General features: G+C 29.9%; 2 protein-coding genes across 3 annotated transcripts; one reads left to right on the top strand and one right to left on the bottom strand.

Annotated features, from left to right (window-relative positions):
• The first annotated feature begins 7,390 nt into the window (after positions 1-7,390).
• Positions 7,391-10,001, top strand: LOC101243905 (peroxiredoxin Q, chloroplastic). 2 transcript variants are annotated; one of them, NM_001310024.1, is made up of 5 exons: positions 7,393-7,656; positions 7,728-7,865; positions 8,566-8,655; positions 9,424-9,650; positions 9,745-9,999. In NM_001310024.1, the coding sequence occupies exons 1-4, from the start codon at positions 7,462-7,464 to the stop codon at positions 9,640-9,642; spliced, it is 642 nt and encodes a 213-aa protein (NP_001296953.1). In that variant the 5' UTR covers positions 7,393-7,461; the 3' UTR covers positions 9,643-9,650; positions 9,745-9,999. The 2 variants fall into 2 exon arrangements, with proteins under 2 accessions (NP_001296952.1, NP_001296953.1); NM_001310023.1 differs by having other exon boundaries at positions 7,391-7,656; positions 9,424-10,001.
• LOC101258974 (probable flavin-containing monooxygenase 1) lies at positions 9,666-12,785 on the bottom strand. The gene is made up of 4 exons (XM_004243870.5): positions 12,264-12,785; positions 11,942-12,182; positions 10,992-11,170; positions 9,666-10,904 (listed from the first exon to the last, which is right to left on the bottom strand). The coding sequence occupies exons 1-4, from the start codon at positions 12,690-12,692 to the stop codon at positions 10,212-10,214; spliced, it is 1,542 nt and encodes a 513-aa protein (XP_004243918.1). The 5' UTR covers positions 12,693-12,785; the 3' UTR covers positions 9,666-10,211.
• Between the last annotated feature and the right edge of the window lie 5,898 nt (positions 12,786-18,683).

Genomic DNA, 18,683 nt, shown 5'->3' with positions numbered 1-18,683 from the left:
AATTTGAAATCCATCAATGCATGACTTGTAAATCAAATATACAAACTTGAAAATTTTTTCTTTAGTGAACTCATTGACTCTTCATGTTTCCATTCAATAATTGTTCCATGATTAGAGTACCAAAACACTTAAAAAAAATTTAAAAAGCTCACTAAATGATTTCTGAAAATCAACATATATCAATGTAAACAGACTAGTCTAACTCATGTTTTTCTATGTGTTATTTGATGATCAAATTTTTCATGAACCTTAGACATGAAAATTATTATTAATTATTTAAATTTTTCACGCATGATATTTAAGTTAGTGTGATCTGTCGTAAGTCATTTAGTCTCACATCTATGATTATTAAAATATTTTCCTATCTTTAAAAGGTTACCTCCAACCTTCCAACCTTGAAGAAATCATGGACAACCCAATGAATCATAAATATGCATCTCACAATTCATAAACTCTTGGTTGATATTACAACCTTGAATTCTTTATTTTGAGCAAATTTGAAATTGTCATTCATTTCAACTTAACTTCGCTGCTGAACCGTGTATTTTTTTTTCTAACTTTTGTTTTGGCATCCTTGAACCAAACAAACAATATTTTATCTCAGATTCAGGTATAGACACAAAAATAACTTTCTCATTCTCTAATGTTGAAAATTAAGATATACCATTATTTTGCATTTACATCCTTATTAATTGATTTAAAGATTTGTCTAGTATCATTTTAAGGTAAATCTGAAATATATTATCGAATTCACTTTCAATGGATTTACTCTCTCTATCGTCTTCTAAGGGTTCATTTTTCTCCGAATTTTTGATGCTTCTTTGAGATATGTGCATCATTACACAAATCAAAACTAACTTCATCTTCTATGTAGAATTTTTTAAAATTAATTTCATGAAATACATAAAATGAAAATAATTAATTATTCATACTACTAAATAGACTAAATTTTATTTTTTTTAAAAAAATGTTTGCCTGATTTCATATTGGTTGTGGCTACTTTTCATGTGTCTTTAACTACTTAAGCATTTATTAGTTGATCTATATTCATGCTCGTTAGGGCCTGCACTAAATGATTGATGGATCCATGTATTGCACTGTACGCAAAATGAGACTAACTGATTGTGTCAAATTCATAAATTCATGTTAATAAATTTATATGATAACCATGTTGATCATTCATTTGAAATAGATTATATTGATTTATTGATTTAGTCTTTATATACATCTCCAAAAGATTTACATCAATTTTTTTTAAAAAAAATGTAAAGAATGATAAAGATTTGTAGGAAAAACTGGTCATTTTCAATTTTGAACCCAATGAACGTTAGTAATTTTACATTGAAATGAGCATGGATATTTTTCATAAATATTCATTTTGTTATAAATTCATTGAACGAGTGGATAGTCCATAAGGTTGATACATGAACAACCATCCATATTCACTAGATTCATGAACCGTTTTGGATAAGAATGTATCTATTTATTATGATACTTAATATGGTGACTTTTGGAGTGATTTCTCACTCTATAAATAGGATTGTTCATTCACTATTGTATGAGATACAGATAAGACTAACATATACTTGAATAAGAAGAAAATTCCTCTTCTTCTATCTACTTCTCTTGTCTTCTTCTCTTTATGATTATATTCTTATAGCTTGATTTTATAACACGTTATCAGCACGAGACTCTATCCAATTGAGAGTGAGTTCTTGCTTTTTTTAGCTCATATTTTGATTGATCTCGTTATGAAGATCAAAGTATTATATGCATAAAATCAGGTATGTATTTTCTAAAATATTTTATGATTTAGAATAAGATAGTGTTCAGCCACTAACAATTATCAGGAACCGAAGACATATACTAGTATTGGTTGAATATGACATACTATACAAAACTTCTTAAATGGAAGAAGGTATAAAATTTTAATAGCATGAGTTTGAATATTATTTTGATTGTTTTGAAAGACTCAAAGAATAAATCATGTTGTACTTTGATTTATTATACCGTTGGTTAAGGGTAAGACTATGAATTCAAGTTTCATCACACCAAAAGTGTAAGACATCAGGTTAAAGTCCGGATGCACCATAATGAAAAATATTTGAGGAAAAGACGATAGATTCAAGTTCTATCGCAGAAAAAGGTTAAGACATCAATTAGAGTTTTGATGCACCGTGATTGGGTTCAAGTCCCATAGAATTATGGCGTAACATGTCTTATATGGGTAAGACATTGAGTTTGAGCCAATGCACCATAGCGATGATAAAAAGATGACTAAGAAAAATAATATATTTTTGATGAAATATCTTGAAATTCATCATATTGAATTTGCTCCATTCCTTGAAAAGAATGTGGTAGCAACATGTGATAACTCTGAAATCCGTCTGTTGACTTGCTCCATTCAATCATATGAATTTGATAGTAGTGAATGATTAGTCTGAAAGATGACAAATAATTAATGATATGAATAAGGGCGTGAAGAGACAGCATTATAATAGTCATCATTGTGGTAATGATAAAAAGAAGAACACTATGAGTTCTTCAAATAGTCCTTCAAAATGTGAAGTTAATTTTTATTATCAAAATGGTATGAAAGGTCATTAGACTTGTGAATGTTGTCAACCCAATGATTTGACAAGTTTATAAATCCTCTATCATGATACAGGAAGATAAAGTGATGGTACACTTAATCTTTCAAAGTGATGTTGAGGTGTGTCATGGAAATATGAAGAATTTTAAAGCCATGTCAATGTGCTTATAATGCAAATTTATGAAGTACATATAAATAATTAGTCACATTCCTTGAAGAAAATGTGACTTGTGATGAGTATCGTGAATGCTCGACCATTCTATAAGAGAATGGGTCTAGATGTGATAAAATCATTATGGGTTGGATAAATTCCACAACTCACCTCTATGAAAGGTTTGAGAAAAAATGATACATGTCACTTCTCATCTCTACGGGAGATTTGAGAGGAAATTAATTTTATTTGGCAGAAATGGCTAATTGTATTGTACGTTTTATACGTCACTATGGTATGAACTATCGAAAGGGCAAAAGAAAGAAATAGTTCTTGCCTATAAGGGTTGTGGTCATTATTGTGTGGCAATACAAACTTTTTCATTGGTTGTGTATCTATGGTATAACAAAAGTAAAGCAAGAAAGACGTCTTGCTCGTAATGATTTTGACCATGACAATAATAATATAATTTCCTCCTTGAAGGAGATGCTCACCATATGGATGGTGTCATGCAATATGTGATAGTACACAAAATTAATTGCAAGCTCTAACGAGTTGTGTTATTGTCACAGAAATAATATTGGGGTTATAGTAAGTCTCAAAAGAAACTTTTTAAGTTTTGGATGAATTGAAAATAAATATTGAGACTATAAATCACTACAACCAAAGAGGGTTAAAATGTTTATGTTAAAGATTACCCCACTTTTCCTCTTGTTTGTTCCATACAAACATGTACATGCTGATGAAATCACATGTAAAAGTAAATTAAAAGTGTACTAAAATAAAGATCAGTTGGCATGACTGATTGACCATTCCGATTAAATGTGATGCAAACGTGATTGAGATTTCAGGTGATTTATATGATGAATAAATAAAAATCTTCAATAATTCTCTTGTGTTGCTTTTTCTCTTGATAAAATGATCATTGTACCAGATAAGGTTGGGATTGTAACCCTAAAATTTTTGGAACATATAAAAGGGTGAATATGGGCCCGTTCACCTATCATGTGGATTATTTGCAACTACATGATTGATGCATCTATGCGATGGTCACATGTATTTTGTTGTCTACTTACAAATTGGTTTTTGTAAGGTTGTTTGCTCGAATTGTTAAAATTAAGAGCACAATTTCAAACTATGAAATTATATTGATAATGCTGATTGATTTAGCAGAAATCGTATGCCTCCAATTATAGCTAATTCATGATTATGAGAACAAAACTCCCAAATAAGATTTGGTATGAGATAATTTTATTTAACATGTAGCAACACATGTATGCATCAAACCAACAAGGTTTCCCCATTAAAATTGGTTCAGGGTCAGGAACCATATAATCTTCATCTAAAATGTTGAATGTGCGGTTATGATTTTAATTGCTCCACCACACACAAAGATGAACTTCCAAATAAGGTTGGAATGAATGTTAGATTTTCTAACATTAGGGGGGGAGATGATTGACAGCTGAAAATTATGTGTGAGGTTAATTATGAATTATCTAGATCCTCGTTAAATAAATATATGAACTTAAAGTTCAAGGGATAATTCTGTTGCATAATGTTGCAAATCAGTTGCCAGATGAATGCACTGACCCTATGATATAATTCAGCTGCAAATGCTCCAATGTGAAGTCGTTGAAGGACACAGTCTATGATACGCCGAAAGCGTAATAGACCAATCGATTCCAAATATAAAATTCCTTGAAGAAGGAAGGAGCAAATGATCAATATGTTCATGATAATGAGGCAAGTGCTATAAGGGAGCACATTGACATAATACTTCATAAAATCTTGAAAAAGGTTCAGGTACCTAAAATAATGAAAAATGAAGAGATCTCGATAAGTTATGTCTTGTTGGAATCGATATCAAATAACCGTCGACAGTATCTTTGATATGAGGTAGCGCTCAATGATATAAATTGTGACGAGGATCTTGAATTCAAATTTGTCATATAGTGTGGACAGATAAATGGTTGGACAAGTAAAATGCACAATTCAAGTATATTTTGTTTCACTTAGAAAAGTGACATTTTGAACTGGTAGTCCATAAATCAAGGTATAATGTCAGTGGGGTACAAATAAATTATTATGCGATAGTATAACCGTAAGATATAAAATACGGTTTGTGCCTTGGGGCATAAAAGTTTATTGCAAAAATCCTGACATTATTGGAGATGTTTTCTCCTTTGGTGGATGCAATGAGGTTTGTTTTGATCTAGCAACATATGAAAAACTTGAATGCATGTAATGAATAATTGTAATGTCTAGCTAGACAATGAAGGTTATATAAAAATTCTTGAAATAATTGAGGTGTTTGAAGCATATAAGAGTTTGAATGAAACTTTTTCAATAAAGTTTCAAGAATCCTTATATGGATTGAAATAGTCAAGGAAGAAAATGGGTGCAAAGAATGACGCTAATTGTCCTTGTATTTTTATGAAAAAAGTCTTGGTAAGACAAAATTTTGTCTTGACCTACAGATTGATAATTTGACAAATGAAATATTTGTCTAACAATGCACATACACTGAAATTTTGATGCAATTTTATATGGATAAATCGCATTCAATGATTATGAGATCACTTGACATAAATGATGATTCAGTTTGATCTCAAAAGAAGGATGAAGAGTTTCTTGGTGATGAAACTCTATGTTGGTGCAATCAGCGCATTAGTGCATCTTACTGACAATATTTGACCAGATATTTATTTTGCAGTAAATTTACTGGCAAGATTCAGTTTCTCCCTGATAAAAGGACATTGAAATGGTCTGGAGCACATGATTGAATATCCTCGAAGGACCATAGTTATGGGTTTATTCTATTCCGAGGAATCCAAGACAAAATTGATTGATTACGCAGATGTAGAATATTTATCTGATCCGTATAAAGCTATCTCAAGCACGCTATGTGTTTGCATGTGGAGACACAATAATATCCTGACGATCAATGAAGCAAATGTTGTTATGCAGAAATAAAAGTCCTCCATGAAGCAAGTCGAAAGTGCATCTGGTTGAGATAAATGACACATCATATTCAAGAAATGTGTGGTCTTTCTTTGAAAAAGAATATACCAACCACAATGTAAGAAGATTGGAGACATCATCACAAGAAATTAAGTGATGTTTTAATCAGGGGAGTATAATACGCGTTGCACTCTTTTTCCCTTGACCGAGATTTTTTCCTACTGGGTTTTCCTGGCAAGGTTTTTAATGAGGCAACAAATAGTGCGTATCAAAAGATATGTGTACTCTTTTTCCTTCACTAGAATTTTTTTCCACAGGGTTTTTTCTAGTAAGGTTTTAACGAGACACATTATCTATGGACATCCAAGGGGGAGTGTTATAAATTCATTGAATGAGTGGATAGTCCATAAGGTTGATACATGAACAACCATCCATATTCACTAGATTCATGAACCGTTTTGGATAAGAATGTATCTATTTATTATGATACTTAATATGGTGACTTTTGGAGTGATTTCTCACTCTATAAATAGGATTGTTCATTCACTATTGTATGAGATACAGATAAGACTTACATATACTTGAATAAGAAGAAAATTCCTCTTCTTCTATCTACTTCTCTTGTCTTCTTCTCTTTATGATTATATTCTTATAGCTTGATTTTATAACACATTTGAATATTTTACTATTAGTCCTCATTTTCTCATGCAACAATTTAATTAATTCAATATAGTTGATTGAAATAAGCATACTAACTATTGTTCTGACACATTTTTTATATTTAAATTCGATCATTTCGGTAATTATTTCACCGTCTCAATATAACACAATCGTCATGTTTTCTTTAAAATGAGCCATCAAAAATCCTACACACAAAGATATGCACTATAATTCTTAAAATTATATTTTTACGATTACATTTCAACTTATTGATAAGCCATATCTATTAAAATTTTGTGAGTGTTGTTTCAATAATGGGGAACATAAGTGGAAGCTTTGTAGAAAATTGTTGGGATGTGCTACACATTCTACACAAACCATTTCTTATAATAATCTGTGGTCAATTGTTAGAGAGAAGAGTTTAGCAGGTTATTGTTAGTCACGTTTTAAAATTAAAATGCAACTTATATTAACACTTTTATTGATAGACTAAATCAATAAGGCTACATTAATTTCACAGATTTGTGACATGATTCAGTAGAATCTTTACTCGTAACATTTTAGTCTTAAAACGTGACACACAATCATGAATATAACTTTTTCATGTAAAGATTCTTAGAAGACAACTCTATGATTTGATTCAACAAAATCGTTTTTACCTTTAAAACGTGCTTTCTAATAACAATATTTGGTACAAAGACTTGTTATTGATCGTAATGTTAGTGCATTTTTCGTATATTTTAATTCTAAAATAAATATAACCTAATACGTTATTTACAACAAATTTATGTTATTTCATATTAATTTGATGAAATGATCCAAACTAATAGATTCCTTTTTCACCATTACATGTCCTGTGATCATGTTATTTTGAGCAGTTGATAATCCTACCAGCATAATATTTGAATTCAAATTGTATACTTTATTATATCTACACATATAGATGGTGAATAATGCACCACGTCAAAAACCCCATCTCTTCTTCACCCAAACTCTATAGTCACTGCCTCCTTATCTCTCTAAGTATACAAGACCAACAATCTGCTAATAATACAAATTTCACTATCATCATCACATAGTAGAAAGAGAGAAAAAAATGGCTTCTCTATCGGTCTCTGTAAAACACACTCTTCCTTCTCTGCTCCAATATGCTCAAACCCCAAAAAAACCCATCTCCCAAAACCTTACCATTGTCTCCAGATCATCACAATCCCATTTTTATGGCCTTGAAGTCCTTCATTCACCTTCTTTTTCAACCCCATCTTCTTCAAGAACTTCAATTGTTGCTAAGGTAAATTGCATTGCATTTGTCTTGCATCTTCCGTTTTTCATGCGGATAAAATTTTGTTTTGATATTTGTAGGTGAATAAAGGTTCAGCGCCTCCACCATTCACATTGAAAGATCAAGATGGAAAAAATGTGAGTCTCTCCAAGTTTAAAGGAAAGCCTGTGGTGGTTTATTTCTACCCTGCTGATGAAACTCCTGGTTGCACCAAACAGGTATAGATAGACAATTTGATTTTCCAGTTCCCTGTTACCTGTGAAATTTCACTTTCATGGAGAAAACAGTTATGCTTTATTCATAGTGTACTGATGAATTTATTCTTGAAAATAATGAATTGTAGATTAAAATTAGGTACATGGTTAAGGATAATATGAAGCTTAAGGTACTTGAATTGCAAGAATGACCTGACCTATTTGTAGCTTGCCAATACATTAGGTCCGTGTTTCAGAATCAATTATTGCAACCTTTGAAATGACATTGTTATGAGATGTTGATTTGAAGTAGAAACCAAACATGGATATAGACGAACGATTTGAACAATGGAGTTGTGTTTCTAAACACCTTTATAGGCTAGCGTAGAAAACGAGTTTCCTTTTAATGGTTCTGGTGGCACATCCTCTTAAAAGTTATAAGATAGACTTACTGTTTGAACCATCATACGGAAATCACTGGAGAATTGCTTCATCCTTCTTAATTTATATAGTTTTATTAAATTTCTATTATCCTGACCAACTGTTTTGTTCGTTTCTAGTTTATAGTGGTTGAAAATTGAAGTTGTGGAGTTACAGCAAGTCAGCAACAACTTCATGAATAGTTGATAGATTACATTGAACTATTATTTTCAATTTCACAACTTTGTAGCAATGATCTTCAGAAGTTACCTGGAGCTAACCAATATGTAAAAACTGTCTGCAGGCATGTGCCTTCAGGGACTCTTATGAAAAATTCAAGAAAGCAGGGGCTCAAGTTGTTGGAATTAGTGGTGATGATATTGAATCCCACAAGGTATTACAGATTGACTTGCTCAATGCATTAAACAGCTAAATATTCTGTTGTCTGGAACTTTATTTCTATTGCAGGTTAACTGGAGAATGCTAGTTCTCCTAAACCAAATTACATTATTCTTGCTCTTCCTTCGTGTCCTTATGTAGGACGAATTGACTATTTGAAATACCTATTCTGTTCCACAGAGTATTATAAATACGAATAACTAGAAGTAATTTTATAGTTTCTTTCAAAGACAATCTCAGGTAGAGGTAAGGTTTGTATACTATCTACTCTCCCAGACTCCACTTGAGGGACTATACTAGGTATGCTATAGTTGTAGAGAACTAGTAAACAATCTGGGGCTTTAGTGTCACAGAGCTGAAATACAATGTTATTAGGAAGCTCTGGCAATAACGTATGCATTGCCTGATAAAATAGGAAAAAACAAAGGAAAAGTAGTAGTCTGACTGTCCCTTTAAAGTTATGAGGATCCTTTGGGTGATTAAACATGGTAAAAATCTTTCAAGGAGCATTTGTTGAGATTTCTGAAAATGTACACTCACTACTAAATGTCTGAATTTGACATTACCAGTTTCAAAAAAAACTAAATGTCTGAATTTGTGATTGTGTTTTGTTTCTTCTCATGTCAAGGATATACTCCTAGTTATCCTGTATTCTGAACTTCTTTATTAGATATTGCCTCACCTTTCACTATTGTTCTCTAGATTTAGGATGCGTAGTGTTGTTGACCTCTTGTAAGGATATCTGACATGTTTTATTCTGCAGGCCTTTGCAAAGAAGTACAGGCTCCCATTTACCTTGTTGTGTGATGAAGGCAACAAAGTTAGGAAAGAGTGGGGAATCCCGGGAGACCTTTTTGGTACATTGCCTGGTAGACAGACTTATGTGCTTGACAAGAATGGAGTGGTTCAACTCATATATAATAATCAGTTCCAACCTGAAAAGCATATTGATGAGACATTGAAGTTACTTCAAAGTCTTTAAACGTCAAGGTTTCCCCTTCTACATTCTTTTCCTGCCTCTAGCCAATAAAGTTCTTGTACTTTTTCTGCCACTAATGTGTGCCAATTGTATGTTATCTGATAGGCTGTACAACGACTTATATTTCATAGATGCCAAAGGAGCTGTTAGTTTAAAGTCATTCTACAATTTATGTTGTAGAATGTTGAACTCGGTCTCCCGCGAGAGATAAATTTGTATATGGGCCTTTGCTATGGTTGTAGTAACTGCATAATGGAGAATTTTCTTCAATTGGCACTTCTTACAGTTGTTGAAACCCCAACAGTGGTGGATCATATAGTAAATTGTAAATGAGAATGGAGTCACTTGTGATGATCTTGAAATATTAATCTTTATTCATTACTTTTACTGATAAAAATAGAAGTTCTAAGTCATAAGCTGAGGTATTTAACATTTGTGGATACCTTGCTTGACCTTTCATACATGTATGTTTATTCCTTAAAATGAGTAGATAAATATACTGTATAAGCACTAGGTATAGAAGAAATAATAAGTTAATTAAGTAGGAAAGTTTCAAATGTTATTGAGTGAAGCTACTTCTCCTCTGCATAATCTTGGCTGTTGTAGGGGCTAAAGGCTTCAGCCAACCAGTTCGTCTTCCTCCAAACTTGCCATCCCATCTCTTGGCAGATTTCATCGCTATGGTTAATACTGAAAGTGGAAATGCAATTTCTCTTGTAGAATCTTGTCGTCCTCTTCATAATCTCCATCTCTTGTGTTATCTGTTCAAGCATTTTCTCAACAGATGGAAGCTTAAACAGATCATCAACAAGTCGTGATAGCCATATGCAACGTATCTCAGCTGAATGCAGGTTTGAAACACTTTCAAGGTAACCCACGAAAGCCATATTTGGTATCAACGGGTGGATTGTACCCCTGTACAAGGGTATCATGCCTGAGGGGAACTCTACCAGACTGCGAAAGGGATCAGGTAATATAGCTTTAATCTTTTTCTTCCCATCAAAACCAGTTGCAAGTATGACAACATCAGCTTCCAACTTGGTGTTGTCCTCGAATTCAACGCCTCCTTCCCAGAACCACCACTTGGATGTTCTTTTGAACATGATTTTTCCCTTATCCGCCTCAGTGAAGAAATTCTCAGGCAAGATAGCCATCTGACATGATGCATAATCTTCCTCAAAAGGGTGTTCTGGTTTCAGTCCATACTTCTCTAGTGGAAGTTTCCATTCCAAATACGACTCGATTAACTTAGAAGCTGCTTTTCTCTGTCACCATATGTATAAGCGCGCTTTTGTTAGTCCTACGCCAAATGATGCACTAGATTGAAAAAGAAAAAAAAGAATGGAGCTCACCATGGGAGAAAGCATGTGGCAAAGAAGGGTCCTAAACAATCCTTGATTGGGTCTTTCATGGAGAAACTGAGAAGATCTAGTTGAATAGAACAAGTAGAATGGTAAACCCCAAATAGAGTAATGTGGAACTGTCCAATGCAAAGTCCTTACAACCATTGTACAGGGTTGCCCTTCAGGTCCTACAAACAAATTAATGTGTAGCGTTTGTTTGGCTCAAATTATAGAATTTGTATTGAAAATTTATTAAATTATGATTCAAAATTTATAACTCGGACGGTTTTCAATTCTATGTGAAAAAAACTTCTATCTGTGATGTTATCTTGAGGTCAAAGCATGAGACTTGAGATAACAAAAAGGTGTTTTTGACATTTAGATAAAAATCAAGTTTCTTTTTTTCCTTATTTTGGTGACATTTTCATTGAAAAAAAAAACAAATATAATTGTGAAGTTGACCATCATGATGTATGTTTGTAGTTTGGTAAATCAATATATGCACTTTCAATTTTCTAAAAGAATAGTACTACTGATGTGAACAATCACAATTTATTTTCCTTTTATGGATTTAGACAAATCAACTTCTGCCTGTTTTTGGAAATTTATTTTTTGTTGTAACAATTATTATTAGGAACCACACAAACAAACAAACAATCAATAGATGGGAAGCCCCTTCGTATCCAAATTGGCTTAAATATATACAGTTGAAAAATAGTCTATTATGATGAATTCGCTACTAGTTAAAAATAAATAAACATAAATTACCAAGTCTATTTTAAAGATAATACATTCCAATTGCCTTCCTGACGTGTGACAATCCCATTTTAGACTATCATAAATTGTTATAACATAGTATACTTTAAGATATTTAAAATTCAATACACTAGGTTAATTAATTAATTAAGAAGGATCGTATACTTTGACTTATAAGGAATTACTAGTAATTAATTAATTACCTTGATTAGCTTCAGCACATTCCACTGCAAGATCAATAGCTGATTTTTTATAGCCAACAACAACAACTTTCTTCCCTTTCATAAGTTTAGTAGATGCTTCTTGGTCAAGTTTAGAGTAATCAAGGGTATGAAGAACTTGACCATTAAACTCTTTTGGCCCTTTTTTTGGTGGAAAATTTGGTATATTTGGGATATCTCCATATTTACCAGTGCACATCACCACAAAATCAAATGCATACCACTGATTAAAAAAAAAAAAAACCTAAGAATATCGAAATTTGAATTGTTTCACATAAAACTATATTGAGAAAAAAAAGAGAACCTGTAGAGTTTGAGATTGATTGTTACGAACAGCAACTTCCCAAACAGGATTGCCAGTCAATAAACTTCCATATTCACCAAAATAATTCATTTCTCGATCACCTACAAACTTAATTTCCACAACCTTAGAGTTGAAGTTGAAGAATTTCAAGACATCAAAATGTTTAGCATAAGAATACAAGTAGTCTAATATTTCCTCATAAGTAGGGAAATTTGTGTTATCCCTTTGAGTCCATGGAAAATCAGAAAACTCATAATCACATCGAGGGGTTTGCAATTTTGTGGACCTATAAGAACAGTGTTTCCACACCCCTCCTACACACTCCGTTGCCTCAAACACCATTGGATCGTACTTGGCTAGTTGTTTAGCGGCTGCTATGCCACTTATTCCACCACCAATTATTCCGATTTTCGAGCGGATAATAGCCATATCTATCTCAAGTAAATCAAAGTAGAAATTTGAAGTGTGTTTGTATAAGTAAATATTTCTCAAAGATGGGATGGTTTAGAAGTGGTGATATAAGGTGGTATTTATAGGAGTTTGCATGAGATGTGAAATGAATGGCACGTGATTAGACTAATTCTAACGAGGAATCCTAAACATGTTAGCTATAACTTAAGTTGCACGTACTTTTCACTTTTGATACAGTATTAGTATCAAATTTTTCAAAATTACATTATTTTAAAACAATCTGACATAATATTTTTGAAAAGTCTGAGCGACATAAGCTACTAGTAAAGATAAATTAATTTATATACCGTTAGTAGTGTACAAAATATTTATACTGTCAAATTATTCAAGTAATGTGAAATTTGTAAATTTAAGTATAAAAATTTGTAATACGAGAGATTGTTATAACTTAAAACTTATTAATTTATACTAAATGAATAATTAGAGATTAATAAATACTCCAACATATAATATAGTTTAAGATTTGGTTGACCTTTGCCTCCTTGGCTAAATTTTATTGTATTATTGTACTAGTATCGTTGTTATGGGAAGTTTGTTGGTTATGAAAAGGAAATTTCATGTTGGTCAAATACATATTCAATTTGCTTAATTAATTCTAAAACCATGTGTATCTGTTAAACTTCATTGCATCTTTCGACCTTTTATTTAGCATCTGACTTTTGGAGAATTCCACAGCTGGTTGGGAGATCAAATTTGCTGCCTAATTCAGTACATTTTGTCATATTTATTGAAATATGTCTATACTATTCGAACAATTATACTCCCTCATTCTATACGAGTTATCTAGGTTATTAAAAATATTCGTCATCATATTTTATAAAATCAAGAGTAATTAATTTTGTCCAACTTCTCCCTTAATATTGACACTTTATTTGAATGGTTGTTATGTATTATCTCATACTACCGATCAAAACAGGAATTACTCCCCTGCACATTTTTATCTATCCACAATATCACCTTTTTTTTAAAAATTGGAATTAATAAAAGTGAATGGAGTGAGTATAAATTTGAAAAACTCACACTAGCGATTAGAAATAATTTTAACACTACCCCACCATCGATCAATGTTTTATAAATCAATTTCATCCCTCAACTTTGAATAAGAGACATTCTGTCTCGACCTTCGATCCCTCTCGAAATGTTTGTATTACTTATAGTATTTTCGCTCGCCATCAATGTGATACCTTTTATTATAGATTTTTATTTAAATTTGTTATCATTATAACTAGAATAATCTATTGTTATGAATTTGTTACAAAATCTAATGCAACTATTTTATGATTTTTATTTTAGTATTACATTTATTGAGTATATGTATAGTAATATATACGTATCTCGGTATTGACTTGACAGTATTATAAAGAGCATAATTTTTTTGGAAGTATAAATAATTAAAGATGAAACGTGTATACTAGTATTATACATGAGTAAAACAGAAAGTCACACAACTCCTTTTTATATCATATGAAATACAATACTTTTATCTTTTCTTATTTTATATGATAGAGTTTTGCTAGGAAACTTTTTCGAGTGTTTATTTTGACTATATATTAAACAATAGTATAGGGTACATTTGAAAATTTCGTTCAAGAGAGAAAGTCATTTTTTAATATATTTGCCAAGTGAAATTTTGTTAGATCAAAATGATGTTAGTTGAATGTGATTGTTGTACCATTGGTGAAGAAGGATGGCTCCTCCTTTCATTTGAAGTTTTGGATTTAATTTTTGTGTTTTGTATATGAAATTTTATTGGATAAGGAACATTTTGTTCTTAAGTGAACCTTGTCCATAGTAAATTTACCAAAATGATTTTTAGAGATACTTAAAGTAAAATATTAAAATTTATGACGATATTAGATTTAATGACAATTAAGTAATAATATCAATAAAAATTTTAATATTCTTTTTTAATATGTATATTTGTTATGGTTAAAAAAATATTTTTATTATTGTATAATATCGAAGACCAAGTGAAAATAAAATAAATAAATATTATTTGTTGCGTCTGAGTTTTTTTATTTGATGATTTATTTTTTCACAAAGCTTAATGAAGACGGAAAAATAAGTATAGTGCCAAATCCGTATGCCTTAACCCCTAAATTAGCATTCAAATTATTATTTATTTGTTCTAACTAATAATATCTTACAAACTGGGACAAAGAAAATTCTTTAAAGAAAAGTAAAATTATCAAGAATAATTTCGAAGTCGAAGGAGTGTGAGCTGGCCAATCACAACAAGCCGTGTGTTTGTGTGTGCTTTGTGCTGCTTATTCTTAATTTTGGCCCCCTCTTAGCTTAAGCATCAGATAATATTTTTATTTATTTGGGAAAATGCACAAGTACCCCCTCAACCTATGTCCGAAATCTCAGAGATATACTTGTACTATATTAAGGTTCTATTACCCCCTGAACTTATTTTATAAGTAATTTTCTACCCCTTTTTAACCTACGTGGCACTAGTTTGAAAAAAAAAAGTCAACCATCGTTGGACCCACAAGATAGTGCCACGTAGGCTAAAAAGGGGTAAAAAATTATTAATAGAATAAGTTCAAGGGGTAATAGGACCTTAGTATAGTATAAGTGTGTCTCTGAGATTTCGGGCATAGGTTGAGGGGTAGTTGGGCATTATCCCTATTTATTTAAAAGACATGGACTAATATTTTGACAGAAAAGTAGTAGAATGTTCTTAATAATCATAATTTTGTATTATCTAGGGTGTTTTCATATTTAGTACCCCGTTAGTTTTAATGTTTATTGACCAAAATATTTGGAAAATAAATTTAAAAAAATGACTTTTACAAGTAAAAATAAAAAAATAATATTTTTCATAAGTGATATTTTTGAATAATTGTGATCTTTTCACCTTTTTGATATCGTTTAGGGATGTATAAGTCAAATTGAACAGATGAATCAAATCAAATCGGAAAAAAAAAATTAATTGTGATTTGGTTTGATTGATTTGGCGGTTGAAAAAAAAATTGACCATTCTTGATTTGATTTGATTTGGTATTAAAAAAAAAGGTCAAACCGAATGCAAATCAAATGGACATATATATATTTATTTTATTTTATTTATAAAAAAATTATTATTTATAGTCTATTTTGTTTATACGTTTCGAGTTTGCTTATAGTTTAAATTTTTTTTATAATTTATTTTATATTTGGGCTTGTAAAATTTTGTAAATATTACATGTATTATTTTATTTATTTATAACTAAAAAATATTATTTATAATCTACTTTTTAATATATTTTTAGTTCATTTATAGTTTTCAATGTTTATATATTTTATTTCAAATTTGGGCTTATAAAAATTGTAATATTTTATTTCGTATTAAGATCCGAAGTTACAATTATTATTGTTGTAGGTTTTCAAATTGGAAGTTAACAATTTATTTTGTAAATATTTTTTGTACTCAGTTTGTTTCTAGCCTTTAATCTTATTAATTTAACATAATAAACATTGATATTTCAAAAATAATATTTTGTACTCATGTGATTTTACCGTCTTTTCGAAAATTTATGTTCACTTAATATTTTTTAAGTTACATTTATCACACAGGTAAGTGAAAAAAAAATTGATTTCTTTTTCAAAAATCGTATAATTGTAAAAAGTCAAAAAAAATTAAAAGAACCAACTAAAGTCGAAATTTTTAAAAAAAATTATTTTATGTGATTTAATTTAATTTTTAGATAAACCGATATAATTGATTTAGATATTTTTTTTAATGAAAATCAAACCGACTTATGTACACCCTACCTATCACCATAACCCCCCGTGCCTTATTTGTCTCTCACTCGGTCCATCCCTCCTCAGTCATTATAATATTTGCTTAAATTATATATGACTAATATTTATTTATCAAATATTAAAAAAAAATAAAAAAAATAAAATTTAAAAAATAAAATTATCTACTTTTTGAAAAATAATATTGAAAAAAAATTATTTGTGGAAAACATTTATATCCCTACCAAACACAATAATATACAGTCTGCTAGTTTTATTTCGTGAGGGTGGTGGCTGGCGATAATTGTTGTAATATTGTAGTAAAAACAAAAAAGTGGTCTTCACAGGAGTCATTGAGAAAAAACAAACAAATGAATAGATTACGAGGAGCGGCTCAACTATATTAGTGACTTAAAATAAAAATTAAGCGGGGTTTTAAATTTGAATTGTTAATATTTTTTATATAATTAAATTTTTCTAATTTTCATTTGATAATATTACTATTTTTATTTTAAATTATTTTTCATGAGATATAGTACTCCAAATATATCATATTTCTTCTAATAATTCTTTCATTTTCATGAAAAGTTTACTTTTTTCTACAAATAGTATTTAATATTTGTTAAAAAATAATAACTTATAACCTATTATTATTGAAAATAGGGCCCCTTAAATTTGAAGGTCTAAAACACATATCTTTTTTTTAACACTGTCGAGTTAACCAGCAGATCACCTAAATATGTTCAAAACAAAAAATTGATTTTGATTTTTTTTTTGAAAAGGAATGTAGTATTTAATTTACTTAGGTTTGGATTAGTATTTACATTACGAGATCTAACAGGTGGTTTGGTCGAAAAGTAGGGATAACTTATTCTAAAATCAATAATTAACGGGGCGAAATATTAATCTCACGGTAACTTATTTTGAGAAAAATTTTGTAAACAAAAAAAAAATCCTTAAATTCTCTTTTATACACCATTTTTACATTCAAGTATATTAAAATAATTTTTAACAACATTCACTACTTTAATTATTTGTTATTTTTATGATAATATATTTTTTTATCAAAAAAAAATTATATTTTATAAATGCAATTTTTATTGAATAAATTATAAATTAAATTTTATTTGTCTAATTCTTATGTTTATTTATATTTTGAATTCCCTTAAAATGTTACTCCGCCACTAGATTACATATTTTTAATTAAATAATTTATCACTCACTTAAAAATTATATTTTATGTATTAATTAAAATGTAGACAATTTTGATGATAATCTTTAATAAAAAAATGAGTTTTATATTAAAGTTAAATAAGATGAAAGTTTTATTTTTAAAACAACATCAAGGCTTTAAATGCCAATAAAACTTGGGATATTGTTGAGTTTATGAAAGTTAAAAAATAATATAATGGATATATGTTTGAATATGACAAATCAAACAAATAGTAGAAACTAATACCAGTATAATTAATCTCAGTATAAATTATTCCATCGTAACTAATCCCTACCTTAGTATTCAAACCAAACAACCTTCAAATAGTCAAAAAAACAAACATGGTCTAATTTAATATAGGAAACTTGTCCTTAGAGATTTATCGTGTAATCGGACTTAGGTCTCATTTATTTGCACTTAATGGGGGTCTGAATCTTAATTAATCAAATTCGCCTTTTTCAGTGTGCTTGTTTTTTAGGACTGAATATTAATTATACAAATTCAGTTCATTAAGTTTGTTTGTTTTATTTTCTTATGAGCCCCTTAATGAATCTATAACATACTCTTAACAACATTCAAACTCAAAGATAAGACTCCTATCTTAATTCAACTACATCACAACAACTCATAATTTTTTTCTTATTTAATTAATGTTAATTACATGCTTACCTTTATAATTTCCGTTGTTCTTGCTAACTTAATATACGTATTTTACTTTCATAAATTAGTCGATATATTTGAATTGATAAACACATGATATAATATTTAGCACGGCTTTAGAAAATAAGAAAGTACTTAATTATTTGATTGATAATAATAACAGATGTTCATTATTAAATAAACGTTTTCATAAACATTATATTAGTACTCTATATAAAATATTTTACATTGCATTATATTATATTCTCAAAGTTTTTGAGTGCAACGAATAGTCATATTAATGATGTAACTTAATGTTTAAATTCTTAATAGATAAATCATATTACCTTATTACGATAAGAAGGTTCAAA

The sequence above is a fragment of the Solanum lycopersicum genome, chromosome 7 (assembly GCF_036512215.1).
Source record: "Solanum lycopersicum chromosome 7, SLM_r2.1".
NCBI lineage: Eukaryota > Viridiplantae > Streptophyta > Magnoliopsida > Solanales > Solanaceae > Solanum > Solanum lycopersicum.
Note: the sequence above shows the minus strand (reverse complement) of the source record. Positions and strands in the feature narration are given on the sequence as shown.